This window comes from Apodemus sylvaticus, chromosome 2 (assembly GCF_947179515.1).
Source record: "Apodemus sylvaticus chromosome 2, mApoSyl1.1, whole genome shotgun sequence".
In the NCBI taxonomy this organism is placed as follows: domain Eukaryota; kingdom Metazoa; phylum Chordata; class Mammalia; order Rodentia; family Muridae; genus Apodemus; species Apodemus sylvaticus.
This window is the reverse complement of record NC_067473.1, coordinates 116238326-116262076: the sequence shown is the minus strand read 5'-3', so window position 1 is coordinate 116262076 and position 23751 is coordinate 116238326. Positions and strand designations below refer to the sequence as shown.

Here is a 23751-nt window from a genome sequence, read left to right as displayed (position 1 = left end):
TCTCAGCTCCTCCAGCACCTTGTCTGCAAGTGCTGTCATGCTTCCCACCATGATGAGAATGAACTAAACCTCTGAACCTGTAAGACAGTTCCAAGTAAATGTTTCTCTCTATAAGACTTGCCATGGTCACGGTGTCTCTTCCTCCAATTGCAGGAATTAAAGGTGTATATACCCAACTCCAAACTATCCCATATCTATTTTTGAGACAGGTCTTGTCCTTGGAACTTACCCCGTAAACTAGGCTGGCTGGCCAGTGACCTCAGGGCCCCATTGCTTCTGCCTTACTAGAGCTGGGATTACAAGCATGTGACTGCCCTCAGTTACATCGAATGGGGTACCTGGAAGGGAAGCTGGGGATGTATGGGAAGGCGGCAAAAAGAGATGGAAACCAAGACAACACCAGCTGCTCAAAGTCTCAACGTTTAATGGAGGACTCAGAATTTTAAGGTTTCAGGCAAGACCCTTCCCCCAAATTCCAGGGTGTGTTCTGGGGAACTGGTCCGGTTGTTCATAGGGCTTTGCCTCCACTGCTCGGGCTGGGCAGGTCACCTGCTTAATTCAGGAATTTGTAGATCTGGAGGAACAATGACCTTCACCCTAGGTGGAGGAGTTTATGGCTACCACAGGAATTCCCGTTCAAAGACTGGGAGAGGAATTTCACCTTGATCAAAGTCAAGTTTCTGCCAGGTGGCATGGCACCCCAATAAGGCTCTACACCAGCAAGTAACAGGACCCACCCCAAGACTCCACTCAGCCTTTTTTTTTTTTAATGTGGGTTTTAGGGATCCAACTCAGGTATCTGACTTGCAAACACTATCAGTTCCCAGGGTTCACTTTAATTTTATTTCCTTCACTTTAAGCAAATCATTACATTTCACAGTTATTTCTGGGGCAGGGCAGAAGGAAAGTGACATTTAGAGTTGGGGAGGCCATGACCCGGTTGGCCTCTCTGGGGAACCTGGAGGAGGTCCTGCCTGCTGGGAGGTAGGTGATGTTCCCAGAGTGGGAGAACAGGTACTCAGCAGAGATGGTGGCGGCCTCCTGCTGCTGCTCAGCCTTTTCCACCACAAACCTGGCTCTCTCTGCTTCCCGATGAGCCGCCTGTTTGGCTCCTACTGCCTCTGTGAACTCCGTGCTGAAGGTCAGATGTGTCAGGGACTCATCATCCACACTGAGCCCAAATGTTACTGCTCCCTCTGTGAGGTCATCACTCACCTGCCTGGAGACCAGCTCTCGGTGGGAAATCAATTCTCCGGCATCAAATCAAGCCACCATGGACTTTAGGATCTCTGTGGCGTCCTCACTGATGTTGGTGTAGATAGGAGGAAGCTGGCTGGCCACCGCCCGGGAGATAGTGTGATGTTGACATTCTGCAAGGGATGAGAAAGTGAGTGCCTTCCCCTACCACAATGTCCCGTGTGCCACAGAATCAGTCAAAGATGACAGCTGTGTCCAGCATCCACATTATATAAAGCAGAGTTCACCACACCTACACTGCTAACCCCAGGCTGAACTTCCGATGGACTCACACTTTGGCAGCCATGACTCCTGTTGCTTCAGCTCACACCTGCTCTCACTCTGACCTCCACATGAATTCTCACTTCAAATGTTTAAAGCAGTAAACTTTTGTAAGGTGCTTTTGGCATTTTTCACACAGAAACTTTTAATATATGAAACTGTGTCTTTTGACATTAGTTTTATATCTGTTGAGGTGAATCTATTTGTGTAGAATGAATTTTTACTTCATCCATGACTAAGGTTGAGTCTCTTTTCATATGTCTTGTTTCATTTTTTTGTTAAGTGTTTATAATGTATATTTAACTGGGTTTTCTTCACCACTGTCTGGATGTCAGTCCATATAGATGGTTACTGAATAGATGTATAAGTGGTTAGATTGCACCATCGTGCCAGACCTTGGATGTCAGAATTTATTATGTCATAATAAATTTAAAAATTAAAAGCAATATGAGATTGTAGCTCAGTGATAGTGTTTGCCTACTAGCATAAAATTCGGGGTTCCACACACAGTTTGTAAGACTGCAAGCCAGTTTTCTCACAATTCTTAAGCTCTTGCGGAAGTGCTGCTCTCCCAGATACAAGCAAGACTTACTTCCTGACCCCCTCCAGTCACTGATTCAAAGTAGCCTTTTCAGGTGTGCATTCTCCACTGTCCTAATTAGGAGGGTAACGCTGGCAGCCTACTGTCCCCACTTTTCCCTTTGTCTTTATTGCACATACTACCAGACACTTTCCGTGCCATGTAAACAAGTATTGATAAAAGACAAACGCTAACCAGGAAAATAGAAAACAAGTTATGGCACGTTTAGTCTGACTGGGAGGCTCAGGGATCACACGCGACCTTCCTAACCCACTCTACATATAAAACCATACTTAATGTTAGATAAGTCCCGGAAGAAGTCGGTGAGGAGGGCTCTGGGGTCCAGGGATGCTCCCAGTGACTGGTGGGACAACGCGAAGCAAAGTGAAAACTGATTGTGGGGTCTCTAGTAGTAGAAAAACTATGCTCACTTTATTTAGGTTAGTAGTCTTTTATCACAGTAAGAAAGTGATTAACATCTCTAGAATAAATTCAGACTTTACAACCTGACCTCAACTTCCAGCGTCCACCCAAGATCCCTCCCACAGGAAGGTTCCGACAGGACTATTTACTTCGCCAACACATTCAGGATGTTGACCTCCACTTGGGCGGTGACCGAGCTTCTGGAAGTGAAGGGATTTGCTTCCGGGGGACCATCATCTAAGCCGCGTGACAAGACGATAGTGGCTTCCGCCCAGCCCGAGCCACAGCCCTTTCCCTGCGAAAAGCGTCCCTTTTTTGTGGACGAAGTGTGCGTGTCTTTGCCAGTGTTTGTCGCGAGCCCCCGCAGACCGCGGGTGGAGACCTCCGCGGGCTCCGGAGCTGTGCGCGCCGGCGCGGCAGGAGGAGCCGCGTGCGGACCTCACAGCCACAGCCAGGCCCAGCGCTGGGAGGGGGGCGCGTCGGAGAGTCGGCCCCACCCCGGGCTTTACCCAGGCCAGCCGCCTCGCGGGAGGGACCCGGGCAGGAAGCCCTGAGGACAGGGACGCCCTGTTGGAAAGCCTGAGCTGCCTAAGCTGAGGGCAGGCCCTGCCATCCGGGCTGGATCGGAGTCAGGCAGGGTCCGGACTCTGTGCTGGTCCCAGTGACATAAAGTTAGTGCTCTAGCTTCAGCTCTGACTTCCTCCAGAAGGACCCCGTGACCATCGGATTGGTTAGAATTGCATATTGGTGGCCTGATATTGTGTATCAGGAAACTATTTACAAATCACCCTTGCCCCTTTTGTGTTAAAAAACCTTAGACAATTATAGCAAATCAGAAATAAACATTTAACGTTGGTATTTGTTCTCTTCAATATTTTGCACTATAGTTAGTGTTCCATGGCTGTAGTCTCGAGCACTTGGGAGGAGGAGTCTTGTGTATTCCAGGACAGCCCGAGGGACATGATAAAACCTTCAAAATATCCAAAAAATTACAACGATATGATAGTTGACCTTCAAAATATCCAAAGAATTACAACGATAAGATAGTTGACACTTTTGGATCACCTTTCAGCGATCAAAAGCTTTCTCTTTTGCTTAATAAGTCCTCTCTGTTTTGCTCAAATAAATGAAAGAAAAATTCTACGGTTTGGCTGTACTTTTGTGTTTCATGCATTTTGCAATCATGCGATTTGATTTGATGTCTTTGCTGTTTCCATGGCTATCAACACTACAGATCTGGGGTGGGGTGGGGTGGGGTTGGGGTGGGAAGGCAGTGCTGGTGATCGGACCCAGGGCTTTGTGTAAGTACACATCTTCAGAGCTAACAGTGGGTCTATGTCAATCCTGTGGGTTGTGATCCCTCTTGGGTTGAAAGATCCTTTCACAGGGCCCACCTAAGACTATGAGGAAACACATATTAACATTTCAGTTCATAACAATAGGATAATTACAGTCATGGAGTAGTATCAATTTTTTTTTGTTTTGTTTTTCGAGGCAGGGTTTCTCTGCATAGCCCTGGCTATCCTGGAACTCACTCTGTAGACCAGGCTGGCCTCAAACTCAGAAATCCGCCTGCCTCTGCCTCCCAAGTGCTGGGATTAAAGGTATGAGCCACCATGTCGGGCCATCAAAATATTTTTATGGTTGTGGGTTACCACAACATGAAGAATGAAAGGGTCGCAGCATTAGGAAGGTTGGGAAACTGTGGATTAGATGCTTGGCTGCAGGATGGCGCCTGTCTGTGACACTGTCCTCCTGCTTATCCCTAGCTGAATGGGACTGACTCCTTGTCATTTCTACCTAAATGCACCTCAAGGTGATTTAGATGTCACTGTCTGGGCTGTGTCAAAATGCACAGGCCACACAAATCTTAGGCACACTGCTAGTGCTGATGGTCGATACTGAAAAAGGTTCCCCTTGCAAATAATAAACCTACAAGGCCCACAGTGTTTTGGACAGAAAAGCCCTTGAGTAATTAAGAAACATGTTTGTTCTTATGTCTAACTTAGCTATATGACAGGGTTCCTCTTGGGAGCCAGCATGGCCTGAGTGCTAAGGACACTTTGGTGGCCAGGGACTTTTCCTGCATGCAGCCTGCACACCTTGGTGGCCAGGGACTTTTCCTGCATGCAGCCTGCACATCTGGGACCCTTGTTGTGCCAGGGCCATCCACATGTCTCCTCTATCACACCTGGCAATCAGCTTCCCAGCTAAAGGCAACATGGCGTCATGTGCATCTGGAATGGGCTATCTGACTACTTACCTGTGTGGGGTCCTGTATAACCGCGTCCCGCTGGTGTCAGTCACTCCTGTAAAGCTAGACAATCCTTTCCCAAGGACAGTCCACCCTCAAGAGCATTGGTGCTTCTCTCTGTCACTGCTCAGGAGACCAAATTTTCTGAGGTGTTGGTTCTAGGGGACCTTTCTAAAAAGCCTCACTACTTCCATCCCGACGTCTCAGCATCTTCTCTGGTCCTTCTTACAGCTGTGAGGGTGTCCCATTCTCCTCTGGCTTCAGAACTCCCTCAAACAACATGTTGTAGCGTCTCTACCCCTTTCAGAGAACCTGCTTGCCAGGCTACAGAGGGCTGGGTAAAAAAATGGGGATAGCACAGTTCTCACTGGCCTTCAGGTCAGGGTGTGCGGCAAAGGCAGACAGCATCCATTCCACAAGGACAGTCAGTCAAGAAAGATGTCCTTCCTGCATGTCTTAGGGAAGCAACAGCTCAGCTAACCCATGGGAGAAGCATGATGTGCAAACTCTGAACAGCACCTAGGGCTGAGGGAGCTGTCCCCTGTCCAGGGCCCACCATCTGGAGAAAGTCTAGGGAGGAAAAGGGGACTATGGCTGAGTGACAGCTCATGGGGAGGAGGAAGAGCAGGAGCAGTAGGGCAATGAGGGGAACCTTAGGATCCATTCTATCAGGACCAGGAACTGCACAGACAGAGAAAAGTCCCTCAGCATGGAACGCGTTGCTATGGAGGAGCTGACATCAGGTCACTCTGAGCAGTTATGTGCAGGGACCAGACTGACTTCCAAAAACGGGCAGAGAGATGCTGCAGCCTGAGGAAAGTAATAAGCAGGGTGACAGACCTCCCCTAAGGGAGAAGCTGATGGCCAACCACATCCTACTTTCCTCTACAAATTATTAGCCCAGAGTTCAGAGGTGAATGGTGATGACCGACCTGTCATCGGTGCTATGGAACCATGTGATAAGGAATCATGGGAGACTTCTGTGTCTCCCATGACCTGTGCTTTATGATTAATAAATATCCAGGAGTCAGCTGATGAAGTGCTAACTCAGGTCTGCTCACCTTGGGAGGCAGTCCTGGACTATCTCTCCTGAGTGACACCAGAAGCTGATGTCATTCCAGACGCTCTGGGTAGTATAGTAGCGGGTAAGAAGACACACATACAGTACTGTGGGAAGGGTCCCAGTGTGGGCCTGCAGTCCTAGAACCTACCTGGGGCTTCAAAAATGGGGGGAGGGAGGGCAGAAGGGCTGTAGAAAATGTTGGAGGGGGGGGGATCTTTTTGTTTTGTTTTGTTTTGACCAACTTTGTACTCTAAACTTTTATAAGCCTTGGGAAGGAGATTTTGCAGAATTACACACGTGGAAACACAGAATTCCTGCACTATATAGTCCATAGACAATAAACAATAGCTTGGTCCGTGGAGTCTACCTGCACCATTGTGCTGGGTTTATGGGTCAAAAGGTGTAGAAAGCTTCTCCGAGGGTGAAGACAGATGTAGTCAGGTGTCACCAAACAGTCTCCCAATGTTAGCATCCTGCTTACCCTCTGGTGACAGCAGAAAGTCACACCTTTGACCAGGGCCTACAAGGGTCTGGGGAACTTGGGAGGAGGTCAGGGGACTCACATAGCTTCTCTCTTCTGTAGGACTCAGGGAAAGAGTGTGTGCAAGTGAATGCCGAGATGAGATTTGAGACACATAAGTCTCCCATGGTTCCTTATCACATCCGCCAGTAGCAGAACAGTGACCGTGAAACTGTCGTGGACCTGTTCACCAAGGGCATGGAAGAGTACATCCCCGACACCTTTCGCCACATGCTGCTGCTGCCCCGAACCCTCCTCCTCTTACTTGGGGTGGCCCTTGCCCTGCTCCTGACATCTGGCTCCTGGCTGCTGGCTGTTGTGTCAGCCTTCTTTCTGCTCCTACTCCTGCGGCTCCTTGTCAGACAGCCATGGAAGGAGTATGTGGAAAAGTGTTTGCAGACAGACATGGTTGACATCACCAAGTCTTACGTGAATAGACATGGCGCCTGCTTCTGGGTGGCTGAGTCTGGGGGGCAGGTGGTGGGCACAGTGGGTGGTCTTCCAGTCAGTGATCCTCCATTGGGGAGGAAGCAGCTGCAGCTCTTTCACCTGTCTGTGTCCTCACAGCATCGAGGACAGGGGATAGCGAAGGCACTGGTCAGAACTGTCCTCCAGTTTGCACGGGACCAGGGCTACACTGATGTCCTTGACACCAGCGTCTTGCAGCAAGGAGCTTTGGCCCTCTACCTGGCCATGGGCTTCCAGAAGACAGGCCAGTACTTCATCAGTGTGTTCTGGAGGTTAGTGGATATTTACTCAATTCAATTAAAGTACTCCTTCCCCTCTGCCTAGAAGGGGGCTGTGACCTAATGCGCCTGTGCAGCAGGCCGGCTTCTCTGCACTCGGCTACAGGAACCAGTGAGCCCTGTCATGTCCCTGTGATTAACAATAAAAGCTTGCTGGTGCACACAAGATTCTAATGCATGTGATGGCTGAGTCAGGGGTTATGGGCTCTGCCACACTCTGGGTTTCTGGCAGGCCTTTGTTTTACTGAGCCCAACAACACTGTTGCATTATGAAAAATGCAAAATACTACTACATTTATTTCATTTACACTTCTGTGAACCAAAAGTTTCTGCATGGCTGGAGGAAACAGCTCACCTAGCTCACCCGTGCAAACATGAGGATGTATTGTATGAGGGTGTGGTCACTTTTCAGCACCACAGCCTCAGCCCCCGAACAACACAGAATCAGTGCTGTAGTGTTGATCTGTCAAAGCAGTAATAACACTAAGTAAAAACACAGGGATGAAAAACAAACAAAATGGCTCCATGTGTCACTGGAATCTGGTGCGATTCCCACGCTCTGAGCCCGGCTGGCCTGGAACTCCCGGTCCCACGGCTGCCCACACCAGCAGTGCGGTCACAGCCTGTTCCCCATGCTCAGCCTATGCTCGGCCTAACTGAGGAGTTTTTGGAAAAGCTCCTCCTGGGATTGAAGAGGCGGCTGAGCACTCTTGACTATTTGCTGTTCTTGACCTGAGTTTGGGTCTCAACACTGATATCAGGAGGCCCACAACCACGTCTACCTCCAATCCCCAAAGATCAGACACTTGCTTCTGGCCTCATGGACACCCAGCAACGTGCACACATGTATCTGCAGGCACACATTTACACACAAATTGAAAAGAAAAGTCTGAATATAAAGGCTGCTCACAAAGAAAAGATAGTGAAAGGGGCAGAGCTGACAGTTGGGTGGTAGAGTGCTCAAGTAGAATGCACAAAACCGTGAATTCAGTCCTGAGCAGTGGAGAAACCCAGGTGTGATTGTGTGCACCTAGAGTCCAGGCCAGGGGAGCTCAGCTGGGCATAGTGGCACCTGCCCTTAATTCCAGCCCACAGAAGGCAGAAGCAGGCGGGTCTATGTGGGACTGAAGCTAGCCTGGTCTACATAGTGAGTTTCAGAATAGCCAGAGCTACACAGTGAGACCCTGTCTCAAAGATAAACAAAAACAAAAAAGGTATAGTGACATATACAATAAAACCCAAAATATAGTAACTTCTGCCGTTTATAAGTCCAAAATGTTGGCTGGAGAGATGGCTTATAACCCAGAGAAGAAGATCTAAAAGATTGGTTCTGTGTTACATTTGCCTAAATCAGCATATCTGGTTATTTGTACTTGAGATTTCCTAGTCCTTGCATAATTGAAACCACTTCTAAAGGTTGACCTATTACTTTCTGAAAAACAAACTGTTATATTTAATGAAAATCTTTTTATACAAACAGAATTTTGGACTCTCTCTGTTACACGTGTGCTTCAGTCACTGCTTAACTCTGGCACCAGAATCCTGGCTTCCTGCTCCCTGGATCCTGGGGAGGCTGGCCTGGGATGTTTACCTCAGCACCCTGGTTTGTTCCAGTTCCTTAAGCCTTCCTCCCTACTCACAAAATGGCACTGACCCTTTATTCTGGGTTTCTTCTTTGGTTTTGCCTAGTCTAATTTATCCTATTAAATGTGTGTAAAGCTACATTTTCTTCTGAAAAGAGATCAAAGACCAGGATCAACTACAAGACTCCAGTCCCAGGCTAGCCTGGGTTTATGAGACCCTGCCTCAGGAAACAAGACAAAAAGCACCTGACTAGAGAGTTGGCTCAGACATTAAGAACATTTGCTGCTCTTGCAGACAACAAGGACCAAGGATTCACAAGGTGGCTCACAAGCATCTGTAACTCCAGTCCCAGTGATCCAGTGCCCTCTGACCTCCACGGGTCCAGGCACACAAGTGGCCCATACACACATGTATACAGACAAAAAAAATCCATACATATAAAATAATAAATATTAAAAACTTTAAAAACCCACAAAACTTAAACATAACAGAAAGTTACCTCTGAATTGTAGAATTATGTCTGAGGATTTCTGCTACAGAAAAACAAGAGTTTTATAAATGATATCCTGACACAGTCTTTTTCAGGTTAACATCTACTTGATAAAGAATATGCTAGGCATGCTCAGTAAGCTCTCATGTAAAAGCATGCATACAACAAAAAGGAGAAAACAGAACAGAATGCAGAAATCCTGAGTACTGAGATCATCTGGTGACTTTTATTTTACTCTTAAACTATTCTACAGTGCATGGTCTGGACTTCTACAGACATCAAACAAAATTTAAGTACTTACAAGGAAGGAAAACGATGCTCCGTGTTTGTGTGTGTGTGTGTGTTAAGCTTCTTTTAGAAAGTCATTTCTGAGTGTTTGCCTGCATGTATGTCTTCGTACTACATTCTTGCCTGGTACCTGTGGCAACCAAAAGAGAGGGTTGGATTCCATGGAATTGGAGTTACAGACTTTTGTGAAATGCAATGTGGGTTCTTGGAATTAAAACTTTGGCCTGATATTTGATAGTAAGAAAGGGGGCTTTAGGAAGCCCCAGTACAGTTTGTTCTGGTTTAGTGAAAGAGTTGCTTCAATCAGAAACTTGGGAATCATCACTTGTACTGATCTCTTTTGATACCTGTCAGAGTCATGTTGAGATTTAGTTCCCAGTGTGAGATATTAAAAGGTGAGATCAAGTAGGAAATTAAGGTGTTTAGGACTTTGTGATAAAAAAAAAAATCATGAATCCATTCTTGCCACTATAAAGTTAATAGTTTGCCTCTGGGGCAATTAGAGACTTGAACTCAAAATTTTGTTAATAAAATCATATCTCCAGAGCAATTCTATTATGAATGCAAGTTTGCCTGGCCCCCCTAACCTGCTCCCTGGCTTGAGGTAGAGGCAGGCAGATCTATGAGTCTGAGGCCAGCCTGGTCTACAGAGTGAGTTCAAGACTTCCAGTACTACACAGAGAAACCCTGTCTAGGAAACAGAACAAAACACCTCACACACACACACACCCATCCCATGAGGTATTGTGGTATTAGCAACAGGAGGTGGTCTAAGGCAGATGGCTTCTCATGGACTCTACATCCACAGCTATCCTGATTCATCCTTGTCACAGGCACTGCCATCAATGACACCCAAACAGCATCCTCATCCAGGTGCTGCTCACCAGTGATGCCATTCTAACCAATCCTATGGTCACGGGGTCCTTCTGGAGGAAGTCAGAGCTGAAGCTAGAGCACTAACTTTATGTCACTGGGACCAGCACAGAGAGTCCGGACCCTGCCTGACTCCGATCCAGCCCGGATGGCAGGGCCTGCCCTCAGCTTAGGCAGGTCAGGCTTTCCAACAGGGCGTCCCTGTCCTCAGGGCTTCCTGCCCGGGTCCCTCCCGCGAGGCGGCTGGCCTGGGTAAAGCCCGGGGTGGGGCCGACTCTCCGACGCGCCCCCCTCCCAGCGCTGGGCCTGGCTGTGGCTGTGAGGTCCGCACGCGGCTCCTCCTGCTCAGCGTCGGGATCGCCTGCAGGGGGCGCGCCGGCGCGCACAGCTCCGGAGCCCGCGGCGGTCTCCACCCGAGGTCTCTGTGGGCTCGCGACAAACACTGGCAAAGACACGCACACTTCGTCCACAAAACTATTCTCAGGGAAAGGGCTACAGGGTAGAACTCACCCCCAGTCCCGAGTCCGTTCAGAAAATCGTCCCCTAGGAACCGAAGCCCTCAACTTCCGGGAGTGCAGAATGTTTGATCAGGTGGACGGGCTCCTAGGCTCCCTGTTTCCGGTGGGCGTGCTCCAGGCTAAGTTTATATGAACTTCAGCATGCTCCCATTACTGCTAGGAGCTGCTGGCAGAAGCCAAGGAGAGCTTCTTCTATTTTGTCCCGGCTTCGGAGGTGGAAGGGACCCCACGGGTCGGGCCTAGAAGTTGAGGTACTGGGTTGGGTGTCAGCTTTGTTCTTAGCCTGTGTTCAACACCCTTTTCCTGTGAAAAGAAAAATATTCACCAGGACGAGGGTCACAGTTTATCAGAGCTTTTGAGACTCAGTTTACCGAGTGTGCTCTCGGGTGGAAACTGGAATGTGTCGTGGTTGGGTCTTACATTGAAGGAACTCTTCCAGTGCTTGGAGATCTAGAGACAAGTGGACGCTCACAGCTGTGACAGAGGAAAGAGGCAAATTCCTTGAGCAGACCCTGAGATCAAGTCCCCAGAAGCCATCTGCCTCAGGTGTGCAAGACCAGGTACTGCTCCTGGGGAAGGATGGCCTCCAAGATGGTGAGAGAGGATTTTGGTTCTTGCCACCTTGCAAGAGGACCCAATGAATAAAGGGCATGAATCTTAAAATTACAGTTTATCCAGAGAGGGCCAGCAGGCTGAGAAAGCAGGTTAATCACCGAAAAGACATGTGTTCCATACCATCTCTACCCGGCAGGATATATAAGGTGCAGACAGGGCCACAGGCAAAGACAGCCAATAATCCTGGAGCTCAGTTTTGCCTCTCTGGTCAGGCGGTCAGCATGACTACACTTCTCATGTAATGGTGTTTGCTTGTTTTGTTACTTTCTTCGTTCTGTCCTCCTCTGCAGATGTTTGGACTCAGGCACGTGAAACTCAGTCTAATTCGTTTCTAAGGACATCAACTTTACACTCCCTCAGAGGTACTTGGGAGGTTAGCTCAAAACAAATGCTAAGCTAGCAATACGTCCATTTTGTTTCCTGTCCTCGGTGTAAAGTACAAGTTTGTCTTCATAATACAGAATATGAATGATTGTGTCCCTATCTGTCCCCAATCATTGTTCACTGTCAGTAGCGACTCTGAGATCTGTGTCATAGGAAAGAGGACATCCTGACACCATGCACCTGGTTGGTTGTCAGAATGACTTCTTTACTTGTAAGTGAATTCTCTGGCACAGAAAGAATTTATGTCAGGACACACCATATGTAGCAGGAGCAGCTGTGACTTGGAGAGAGAATTTCTGAAAGTTGCTTTGTTCTGAAACAAATATAAGCAGTAAAAGTCTGGACCAAAGTTAGAAAACAATGTCAGGAAACCATGTGTAAAGACCGTTTCTCTTCAAGGTCTTGACTTTACTTTTGGGAAGCCCATCACAGTGAGGCCAGTCTTACACATGAGGGCTGGACCGCCTGGCACTTGTCAGCCTTTCTGCCTCAGCTTCCCCAGTGCTGGAATTGCAGACAGCAACATCATGACAGTGTGACTTGATTCTGACACCTTTCCACATCCCTGAAGAATGTTCTCTGAAGATACTATTGCTTGGCTGTGGTGATTTGAGCTTGTCTCTCATCCCTGGGATGATATCTGTTCCAACTGATCTGATTCTGCATTGAAGGTGTGAATGAGTGACAGATGTCAAGGAATTAATGTGAATAAACCCTAGAGCCTACCTTGTCTCTTTTTTACATTTTGGTTATCCAGTTGGTGATGTCCTGGCAGCTCTAAAATCACTATGGGGATGTCTGTTAGAATATCTGTAGGCAATAGCCATATGATTCTTAAAGGAGGAACACAAAACAGAACCAATGAGCAAATGTTTAAGGAAAGCTAGTGTTAAAATTAAGTGTGCAGTCCATCCAGGAAGCCCAGCAAGCCTGAGACCTGAATCCAGTCCCCCGGACACACCTTGGGGGCGGGGGGAACCTAACTGCACCAGCTGCCTCCCCCTTTATTTTTTTAATGTTTATTTATTTAATGTATGGGAGTACAGACACACCAGAAGAGCGCATCGGATCCCATTACAGATGGTTGTGAGCTACCATGTGGTTGCTGGGAACTGAACTCAGGACCTCAGGAAGAGCAGTCAGTGCTCTTAACCTCTGAACCATCTCTCCAGCCCCACAAGCTTGCCTTCTAACCTCCACTCACAAACCATGGGACACACAAGATAGTAATAAAAAATATAAAAATTAAAAATTAAGCAGACAGCCAGGGCTACACAGGGAAACCCTGTTTCAAAAAAACCACAAAAAAAAAAAAAAGGAAAAATTAAGCAACTGTCTACAGATGCTTTTAAATCTAATTATCTAGTTATGTTCTTCATTCTCAATATGTAATACCTTTTCTCATTAGGAAGCATTGCTCAGAATGTACACTATTAGAGCATCTTGAATTATCATTGCTTAAGACAATAGTGAAGAGTTACGAGCACATGAATCCATGTCTAAGAAAAGTGTGTAGTATTAACAGTTCTGATTTGGAGAAAAGCAGTTTTCAAAGTGCTTCCTAGCTGCTGTATTTTAGAACAAGAGGTACACACACACCCAACAATAGTTTGTGTCACCATATGGATGAATAACACAAAACTAAAGACCCCCCCCATTATTTATCAATCTGCCTAGTTTTATTTTTGAAGCAAAATGTATGTTCTTTGGTTGAGTAGGGTAAAAGGTCTACAGCATTAATTCTTTAAAAATAACCTTTAGACCCATAATGGGAAACAGTGTGAATGATCATACATAGATGTAATAAGTGAATTATATATACACAGCAACAAGGAATGATTTTGTCAAGGTGAAGACATATAGACCAGGATTTTCAATAACAGTACCAATTGTGATTTGGTTTTGTTTTTTAATTCTGAATGGTACTGCTTAGAAATAGTAGAGATATTAAAAGAGTTATATTGGCCATAATGACTTCTGTATAAAAGAGAGCATGTGACAGTAATTCTATATGAATAAAATGTCTTTAACTGCAAACAAGTTCAGTCATAGATTGCCTCACACAGATACATAGGGTTATTACATTTACCTGGGAAAAATTATTTCTTTTTTTTTCTTTTCTTTTCTTTTTTTTTTTTTTAACCCAGACAGGGTTTCTCTGTGTAGCCCTGGCTGTCCTGGAACTTACTCTGTAGACCAGGCTGGCCTCGAACTCAGAAATCCGCCTGCCTCTGGCTCCCAAGTGCTGGGATTAAAGGCATCCACCACCACTGCCCGGCCAAAAAATTATTTCTAAAAGTGGTTATTTAAAGATGTTAACATCTAGGTTAATAACCACTTATTAGTGAGTGCATACCATGATTCACCTTTTGAGTCTGGGTTACCTCACTTAGTATGATGTTCTCTAGCTCCATCCATTTGCCTAAGAATTTCATGAATTCATTGTTTCTAATGGCTGAATAGTACTCCATTGTGTAGATATACCACATTTTTTGCATCCACTCTTCTGTTGAGGGAGACCTGGGTTCTTTCCAGCATCTGGCAATTACAAATAGGGCTGCTATGAACATAGTGGAGCATGTGTCCTTATTACATGGTGGGGAATCCTCTGGGTATATGCCCAGGAGTGGTATAGCAGGGTCCTCAGGAAGTGTCATGCCCAGTTTAACCGCCAGACTGGAATACCCAAAACATAATCCACACATCAAATGAGATACAAGAAGAAAGGAGGAGTGGCCCCTGGTTCTGGAAAGACTCAGTGAAACAGTATTCAGCAAAACCAGAACGGGAAGTGGGAAGGGGTGGGAGGGAGGACAGGGGAAGAGAAGGGGACTTACGGGACTTTCAGGGAGTCAGGGGCTAGAAAAGTGGAAATCATTTGAAATGTAAATAAATTATATCGAATAAAAAAAAAAAGATAGTTGGAAAAATGGAAAAAAAAAAGATTCCCACAACAATGTAATACATTGTTGTGATTTTATTAGTAAGTTAAATATGAAGATTATTTTTTAAATTTAGGATATATACATATTTTATAGAAGTTATGAAAGAAAGTTATAAATGTGTAAAATTATAGCCACCAATAATTATGTTTTAAATTTTTGTTTTTAAATTATTCTTTCTTGTTTTTCTTTTATCTTTGAGATTACATAATTATATCATTTCCCTGTCCACTCGTTCCCTCTAAATTTTTCCATATACCTCTTGTAGTGTCCTTTCAAATTCATGGCCTATATTTTTCATTAATTGCTGTTACATACATATATATGTATATGTGTATATTCCCAAATATTACTTACTCAGTCTATGTAACGTTACATGAAGATGTTTTAAAGGACCATCGCGCACTGGATAACCTGTTGGTATGCTTGTCCCTGAGCAATATCATTTCTCCGAGTTTGTGTTTGTCTTCGTTGCCTGTAGTTCTGTGTGTAGGCCTGAGGTCTCATGGTTTTGTCTGTTTTGAGATAGGATCTTACTATATGGCCTAGACAGGGCGTTAAATTCACACAACTCCTGACTTACAACTCCTGACTTACAACCCCATAGAGCTTGGACCCTGGTGTGTAATACCATATTAGGCCTCTGGTCTTCAACTTTGAATCCTATAAACAGACTGTAGTGGCAATTCAAGATTCTAACTTAGAGATATAAGTGACTTATTAGAGATATAGACTTAATTTAGAGATATAAGTAGTTGATGGGAACATTATTTTATTTGCAAATCTTTTGGTGTTTCAAGAATATTTTTTCTGTTGGTCTATATGATACATTTATTCACTTTCATCAACAGATTTCTCATTAAATATATTTTTGCTCAGAAAATTAAAAATAAAGTTTTTTTCCAATTCAAAAAAAAAAAATAAAGATGTTAACATAATGAACTTAATGAACATCAGCTTTAAGACTGGGTTTCCTAAGTAGTTAAAATTCTGACAAACTTAACAGAAAGCATAAGTAATCAGTTCAAATGTTTTGTATTTTTAAGTATTTTTGCAAATGCTGAGAGCACATTGATATCTTCCAGTCTTAGAAGAACTCACTGTTCTAACCTGCCGGCTTTTCGATGTACCAGCTCGGGAGTACATCATCATGGGTTGTTCCAGAAGACTTTGTGCACTCCCGTTTCCCACTCACTTCAACCTGCTGGTTTTACCTTCATTTTTTGTTTTGTTTTCATTTGGGAAAAAAAAATGTAGTCATCTTCTCCAAGACAAAATCCTATTTTACTGAACAAAAATCCTTCATTATCTAAAACACTCCCTTTCACTGGGCATGGTGGCAGTGCCTTTAATTGCAGCACCTGGGAAGCAGAAGCAGGTAGATCTGAGTTTGAGGCCACCCTGGTCTAGATAATGAGTTCCAGGAGAGCTAGGGAGTTATAGGCAGAGATCCTGTGTTAAAAAATAATAATAAAAATGAAATACTCTCTTTTTTATCCTTTCAAAAATATTTTCCTACTTTCTTTAAATAAAAGAAATTTCGTTATTCTGTTAGTTCCCCAAACAGAACTGTAAGTTTGCTACTGTTATTAATCATAATGTAATACCTGCCATGTCTGAGGGTCTTGGGTGGACCCTGTAAAGGTTCTTTGGCCCCCAGGTTAAGAACCTCTGTCTGAGCAGGGGCATTCCGATAGCAGGCTGGGAACTGAGAAAAGCAAGCACTAAGAGGTGAAGGAAGCAGGAAGGAGATGGTGGGCTTCCTAAGGGTGGGGCTCCATGTACCGGTCCAGAGCTTGCTTGTCCCTGTGAGTGCCATGGGGTCACGAGGACATGGATGTGTGCCAGCTTCAGGCCAGGTCTTGGACTTTGGTTTGCAATTATTCTGGACCCATGTATGGAATTCCCTCCCTGAGTCTACTGCCCAGAGGGAGGGCAGGCGCCAGCAGTTCCTTCTTAATGCTACTTAGGACTGGGAGCCAGGCTTGTGTTACACAATAGCTAAGGGTGGGTGCTTGGGGTTAACCCTTGGCCTTTCACCATGTCAAGTCTTTCTAGTCAGGGAAAAGAGGCTTTGTGGATGGAACTTGAGCTTTGAAACACACTCTGTGGTGCAGGGACTGTGACTAGGAAACAGTACTTGGGACACATCTTCTTGCCATCTGTGTACCAAAGACCAAAGATCCTGTCACTGTGTAACGAGGGAGCAGTGGCTATGCCTGCTGCATTCAGGCCAGAGCATTAAAACCAAATGTCCCTCCTTCCTAATCTACTGATGAAGACACCTGCTCAGAGAGGATAAGAGAGATACAGCACCCAGTGGCTAGAGGCTAAAAGGGGAGGACACAGGTCCTGCTAACACGATACTTCCTTTCAGTGTTAGTGACAGTAGAAAAATACACCTTTGAACAAGGCCTGCATGGGTCCTGGGAGGTTGGGAAGGGGAAGTTCAGGAGACTCACATGATTTATCTCTTCTGCAGGGTACAGGGAAGGTGTGCAGGCAGGTATAGCTGTCTTTCCTGGATGCCAAGATTTGAGACGCAGAAGTCTCCCATGGTTCCTTATCACATCCGCCAATACCAGGACAGTGACCGTGAAACTGTCGTGGACCTGTTCACCAAGGGCATGGAAGAGTACATCCCCGACACCTTTTGCCACATGCTGCTGCTGCCCCGAACCCTCCTCCTCTTACTTGGGGTCCCTCTTGCTGTCATCCTGACATCTGGCTCCTGGCTGCTGGCTGTTCTGTGCGTCTTCTTTCTGTTCCTACTTCTGTGGCTCCTTGCCAGACAGCCATGGAAGGAGTACGTGGAAAAGTGTTTGCAGACAGACATGGCTGACATCACCAAGTCTTACGTGAATAGACATGGCGCCTGCTTCTGGGTGGCTGAGTCTGGGGGGCAGGTGGTGGGCACAGTGGGTGGTCTTCCAGTCAATGATCCTCCATTGGGGAGGAAGCAGCTGCAGCTCTTTCACCTGTCTGTGTCATCACAGCACCGAGGACAGGGGATAGCGAAGGCACTGGTCAGAACTGTCCTCCAGTTTGCTCGGGACCAGGGCTACACTGATGTTGTCCTTGACACCAGCGACTTGCGACCTGGTGCTGTGACTCTCTATGGGGGCCTGGGCTTCCAGAAGACAGGCCAGTACTTCCCGAGTGTGTTCTGGAGGTTAGTGGGTATTTGTTTTATTCAACTGAATTACTCCTTCCCTTCTGCCTAGGAAGGGGTCGTCTGTGACCTAATTCGCCTGTGCAGCAGGCGGGCTTCTCTGCACTCCGCTACAGGAACCAGTGAACCCTGTCAAGTGAAATAAAAGCTTGTTGGTGCACACCAGATTCTAATGCATGTGATGCCTGTGTCAGGGTTTATGGGCTCTGCCACACTCTGGGTTTCTGGCAGGCCTTTGTTTTACTGAGCCCAACAACACTGTTGCATTATGAAAAATGCAAAATACTACTGCCGGTATTTCACTTAAGAGTCTGTGGACCAGAAGTTTCTGCATGGCTGGAGTGAACAGCTCACCCAGCTCACCTGTGCAAACATCTATAATGGCTGAAGTGCCAGATGTCTGTGTGCCTGGTAGTTCTAGCAGGCCAGCTGGACAAGGAACAAGAGCTTTGAGAGCAGCCAAAATTAAGGCAAAGGAGAAAGAAACAAAGGTGTCACCTGCAGAACATACAAGACTTGTCCAATGTAGATTGTGCTTGCAAGGTTTGAAGCGTCATAGACCAGAGCTGGGTGCAGAACTGAGAAGAGAACCAGCAGAGGTAGGTTTGTCATGGCAGAGAAGCAGGAAGTTGCTGAGAATAGAGTGAGGCCTGATTCTATGGGGAAGATGACTCACAATGGCCAATCTTGTAAAGCCATTGTGGGCTATCTCACAGGCCAGCATCACTTTAAGTAGGCCTGACATGCAGCTCTATATTTCTAAAAGGATATGGGGGGCGGGGTGTTGGGGTTGGGGACTTAGCTCAGTGGTAGAGCACAAGGGCCTGGGTTCAGTCCTCAGCTCTGGGGGCTAAAAAAAAAAAAAAAAGGATATGTGGCTAGAAGCACCCTACAGCTGTGTCTTTGTCAGGGTTTCTATTCCTGCACAAACATCATGACCAAGAAGCAAGTTGGGGAGAAAAGGGTTTATTGAGCTTACACTTCCACGATGCAGTTCATCACTAAAGGAAGTCAGGACTGAAACTCAAGCAGGTCAGGAAGCAGGAGCTGATGCAGAGGCCATGGAGGGATGTTACTTACTGGCTTGCTGTCCCTGGCTTGCTCAGCCTGCTCTCTTATAGAACCCAAGAGCACCAGCCCAAAGGTGGAACCACCCACAAGGGGCCCTCACCACTCGATCACTAATTGAGAAAAATGCCCCACAGCTGGATCTCATGGAGGCACTTCCCCAACTGAAACTCCTTTCTCTGTGATAACTCCAGCCTGTGTCAAGTTGACACACACGAAACTAGCCAGTACAAGCTGGCACTCCTGGAATTCAGGCTGGATGTAGCCTGAGTTCAAAGGCTTAGGAACTCCAGAAATTAGAGCCGGGCGGCGGTGGTGGCACAAGCCTTTAATCCCAGCATTTGGGAGGCAGAGGCAGACGGATTTCTGAGTTCGAGGCCAGCCTGGTCTACAGAGTGAGTTCCAGGACAGCCAGGTCTATACACAGAAACTTTCTCTCGAAAAACCAGAAAACAAAACAAAAAACAAAACAAAAAAACAAAACTCCAAAATTCAGGTGCTTTGGTACAAGACTGTGCTATCTTGCAAACCTCTGACACAGGCTGTGATGGCTCATGGTGCTGTGCTTATGTATGCAAGGCTGCCCCTCCTTCTCACTCTGTAATCTGGGATACTATTAGAGATGTAGGGTATTTTGGGTGTTTTGCTCTCTCCCACCCTAGGCTAGAGACTGCTGATCACAGAGATTCAGGCACCCCCAAGTCAGTAATTTGTGACACTTGGGCATTACTGGGGTGTTGGCTCTCTGCCGGCAGGTGTGTGCTGAGAGGAGACAACCTGGTCTAGCCCAGACTCTCTGGGGCAGAGCAAGATGGTGAGTGCCACAGCTCAGATCTCCTGCCTCCAGAGAATAACGACCTGGAGCAAGAGTCATGGAAGCAAGAAGTCATTTTACTGTATCAGCCTTTTGTTTACCTAGGACTGAGAGAGGAGGTGGGCTTTTCTGCTGAGGTGAGATGACATGGGGGCGGGGAAGAATGATGGAGGGTATGGGTGACTGACAGAGCCAACAAAGTTATTCTGCCTCAGCAGTCGCTAGGCAAAGGCAGGCTTAAGCAAGTCATACTGAGTCACTCCAGTATGGAAGTGACCGAGACAAGTCTCTAAACTCCAGCAAAGGCTCAGGCTCCCTCACTAGACCTCAGCATCTGGCCAAATAAGGCCCAACACTGGGGGGTCCTGTTTCATCCTGGGATCACCTCTGATACAGTTTAACTCCAGAAGGGTCAGTCAAGCCAAACCTTGCCCTGGCCTGCTGACAAACCTTGCCACTGATCAATGTCAACTACACAGAGACCCCTTGCTATGCCACGCCAAACACAGGTGACTTGGTTACCAGGACTATATACTTCACCCTCTCTTGCCATGTGGCTCTTCTTGACGGTCACTGAAGTCTAGTCTGATTCTGTCTGTTGTCACCATGGTCAGCCTCCTTGTGCTTCTTTCTGAGAGCTTCTCCATCACACTAAGGCAGCAGTGTCCACCCAAGGAGTCTGCATCCCCTGAGCTAACATGAGTGACAGTCCTTACGCATGAGGCAGGGACAGAGACCATGCACCCCCTCCCCACAATTGTGAGGAGAGGAATCAAGTCTTCCTTCCTTCCTTCCTTCCTTCCTTCCTTCCTTCCTTCCTTCCTTCCTTCCTTCCTTCCTTCCTCCCTTTTCTTTCTTTCTAGACAGGGTTTCTCTTTGTAGTCCTGGCTGTCCTGAAACGCACTCTGTAGACCAGGCTGGCCTCGAACTCAGAAATCCCACCTGCCTGTGCCTCCCAGAGTGCTGGGAATAAGGCGTGTGCCACCACCGCCCGGCCCAGATTTCTTTCGTTTGGACGATCTTGGCCAAGTGTACAAGAGGTACTTATCCTTTGTTCTGCATCATCCTGTGCGCCCTCCATGTAGCAGGCGTGTCTGAACACTCAAGAGGTACGACTCAGAAAGGAATTCTGGGTATGGGTACGTCTTAGTTAGGCTTTGACTACTGCAAACAGACACAATGACCAAGGCAACTCTTATAATGATAACATTTAATTGGGGCTAGTTTATAGATGCAGAGGTTTAGTTCATTATCATCAAGGCAGGAACATGGCAATGTCCAGGCAGGCATGGTGCAGGAGGAGCTGTGAGTTCTACATCTTCATCTGAAGGCCTTTAAGAGAAGACTGGCTCCAGTGTGGCTAGGAGGAGGGGCTCTTAAAACCCATGCCCACAGCGACACACTTCTGCCAAGGCCATACCTAGTCCAACAAGGCCACACCTCCTAACAGTGCCATTCCCTGGGTCAAGCATATTCAAACTAATACTGGGAACCTAGCAAACAATCCCAGAACTGCACTATGAGAGGGCACCTGGCTTTGAAAACTAGGAGCTCTAGACCCCTCTAGAACTGAAGGGGCAGAACTGACTGTGCTTGTGGGAAGTACATAAGAGTCACCATTTTTGAACTTGTATGAATGAAGAGTTGACTCCCATGTGAATGCTTCTATGCTTCTCTGCCCTCCCCAGAGTTTCTGTCCAGCTGCGCAGTAACCTCAAAGCCCAGGCTGGGAAGGACCAGCAGAGGGAGGGCCCCTGAAGCCCTCTGACCCCTATTGCCTTAAAGCCAACAAAATGTTTCCTTCTGCAGTACTCAGCCGGTGAGCCTTAGGGCCTGACTGTCACTGTATCCTAACCAACTCTGGAGTCCACAGCCTCAACTCCAGAGCTGCCCACTGCTTACCCACATCAGGGCGTACTGGACAGAGGCCACTCACTATGTCCCTGCCCTCTGTAGCTGCTTTCAGACTGCAAAGGTGGTATTGAGTAACTACAGCAGGAATCAGATGGCCTTTGAGGAGCAAAGTACTTATGTAGCTTTTCACAGAGCTTTGCTAGCCCTTGACCAAGCCTATCATGATGGATACAATCAAAAACAAGATAAAGTGAAGGGGAAAGGAAGCATCAAAAATGGCTTTATACTAGTTACATGACCCTGTGCTAGTCAGTTAACATTGCTATACTCTTAGCTGCCTCTTGTATAAAGTGGGCACAAAGATAGAGCCACCTAATAAGTGGCTAAGAGAGTTAAATGAATTGCTATTTATTTATTGAGACAGTATTTGACCTAGTACTTTAGGCTGATCTGGAACTTGCAGCATATCCCAAGCTGACCTCAAACTTGTGTCTTCCTCCTGCCTCAGCCTCCTGAGTAGTGGACTGTAATGACTCACCACACCTGGCTTAGAGTTAAAGAAATTTTTATGCACAAAATGCTCAGGATCCAGAGCTTAGAAGGGCAATGTGGAGAAGCCAGAGGAAGTACAGGTGAGGGACAAGGACCCCTGAGGAAGAGCCTTGAACACCACAGCCTACTCTCGGTGCTTGTGCTTTTTATTCCAATTGTATAAAAATGAATTGTCTTGAAATGCAAGCAGAAGACTAGACGACAATGACAAAACCAGTAACAGTGGTGAACTTAAGAAGCAAGAAAGTGGGGCTGGTAGTGGTATCTTCTTCCATTTTCCTGTGATGGATATGTTAATTTTATAACCAGGAAAGAAAAGCTAGTGGTTAACTGTGCAATTTTCTGTTGACATTTAAAAAATTTTTTTTTGTTTTTTGTTTTTTTTTTTCTTTCTTCAAGACAGGGTTTCTCAGTGTAGTCTTGGCTGTCCTGGAACTCACTCTGTAGACCAGGCTAGCCTCAATCCACCTGCCTCTGCCTCCCAAGTGCTGGGATTAAAGGCGTGCGTCACCACTGCCTGGCTTCTGTTGACATTTTAAACATCTTATAAAACATCCTTTGTTGACATTCTACAAATGATACCATCCAACAACGTTCCAATCCTCTCTTCTTGGGATGAGAGTTTATATATCTGTAAAGGAGAAGGGCAGTCTATGAGTACCATGCCCACCTGCGGTTCCTACATAAGCTCAGCCATGTGGCTTTATCATTTCATTTTGGCATTAATGACTTGAAATCACAAATACAAAAGTATTCAAAGTTGTTGGCAATTTGTCACTACTGTCAAATATTCTTTTGAGGTGTAGTTATTAACATAAAAAAACAAGTTGCCTGAACATATAAACCATATTTGTATCAATTTGTATCAATCTAGCAATTAACTTCATAAATATTTATTTAATATTGAAAGAGATCACTTTTCTTACAGTTTTCATTCCACATCTGAGTGTGGAATTATAAATTTCATTTATAAATACTTTCCAAGATTTTGTAAAATTATGTTACTATTTCTAAAGCTTTTTAAAATTTTACTGTATGGGTGTTTTGCCTGTAGTATGTATACTACACATGTGCAGTTCCTATGAAGGCCAGAAGATATCGGATTCCCCAGGTGTAGAGAAACTTATTGGGGTGCCATGCCACCTGGCAGGAACTTGACATTGACCAAGGTGAAGTTACTCTCCCAGCCTTTGAGTGGGAATTTTTGGGTTAGCCATAATCCCCTCCACCTAGGGTGGAGCACTCAGACCAAGGTGAAGCCCATTGTTCTTCAAGGACCAGCAATTTCCTGAGAGGCACTAGCCACCTGCTGAGAGCGAAGTTTCCAGCCTTTGGGGGAAGGGTCTCTCTCTCACACACACACACACACACACACACACACACACACACACACACACACAACTATATATATTTGGAGACCCCCATTAAACTTTGAGCCTTGGTCAGAAATTCTTTTGTCTTGGCTTCATATTTCTCTCGAAATCCCGTGCTAT

General features: G+C 46.1%; 4 protein-coding genes and 2 pseudogenes across 8 annotated transcripts in view; 4 read left to right on the top strand and 2 right to left on the bottom strand.

Moving 5' to 3' along the window:
- Positions 1 to 605: 605 nt before the first annotated feature.
- On the bottom strand, positions 606 to 2598 carry LOC127678879 (prohibitin 1-like; annotated as a pseudogene).
- Positions 2599 to 6466: 3868 nt separating this feature from the next.
- Positions 6467 to 7179, top strand: LOC127678881 (probable N-acetyltransferase CML1; annotated as a pseudogene).
- Positions 7180 to 10853: 3674 nt separating this feature from the next.
- LOC127678870 (probable N-acetyltransferase CML1) overlaps positions 10854 to 23751 on the top strand; it is a 57251-nt gene continuing 44353 nt past the window's right edge. For 2 of the 3 annotated variants that reach the window (XM_052174193.1, XM_052174182.1), the window contains exon 1: positions 10854 to 11071. The gene's annotated coding sequence lies outside the window, so the exon portion shown is untranslated. Of the gene's footprint in view, positions 11109 to 23751 lie in introns of all 3 variants that reach the window. The other variant, XM_052174191.1, reaches the window with a different exon arrangement.
- Positions 11024 to 23751, top strand: part of LOC127678874 (probable N-acetyltransferase CML1) — a 32772-nt gene continuing 20044 nt past the window's right edge. The window contains exon 1 of one of the 2 annotated variants that reach the window (XM_052174199.1): positions 11024 to 11108. The gene's annotated coding sequence lies outside the window, so the exon portion shown is untranslated. Of the gene's footprint in view, positions 11109 to 11431; positions 11452 to 23751 lie in introns of those variants that run through there. The other variant, XM_052174200.1, reaches the window with a different exon arrangement.
- LOC127678873 (probable N-acetyltransferase CML1) lies at positions 17261 to 18137 on the top strand. The gene has a single exon (XM_052174195.1). The coding sequence runs from the start codon at positions 17261 to 17263 to the stop codon at positions 18020 to 18022; it is 762 nt and encodes a 253-aa protein (XP_052030155.1). The 3' UTR covers positions 18023 to 18137.
- The window catches only part of LOC127678878 (EKC/KEOPS complex subunit Tprkb), a 41225-nt gene continuing 38519 nt past the window's right edge, over positions 21046 to 23751 (bottom strand). For both annotated transcript variants that reach the window (XM_052174203.1, XM_052174204.1), the window contains exon 5: positions 21046 to 22889. In XM_052174203.1, the coding sequence (XP_052030163.1) occupies positions 22803 to 22889 (87 nt within the window). In that variant the 3' untranslated portion in view covers positions 21046 to 22802. The remainder of the gene's footprint in view (positions 22890 to 23751) is intronic.

What these genes read in the sequence shown, in the direction of transcription:
- LOC127678873 (XM_052174195.1), top strand. Translation starts at nt 17,261, where the DNA reads ATGATTTATCTCTTCTGCAGGGTACAGGGAAGGTGTGCAGGCAGGTAT.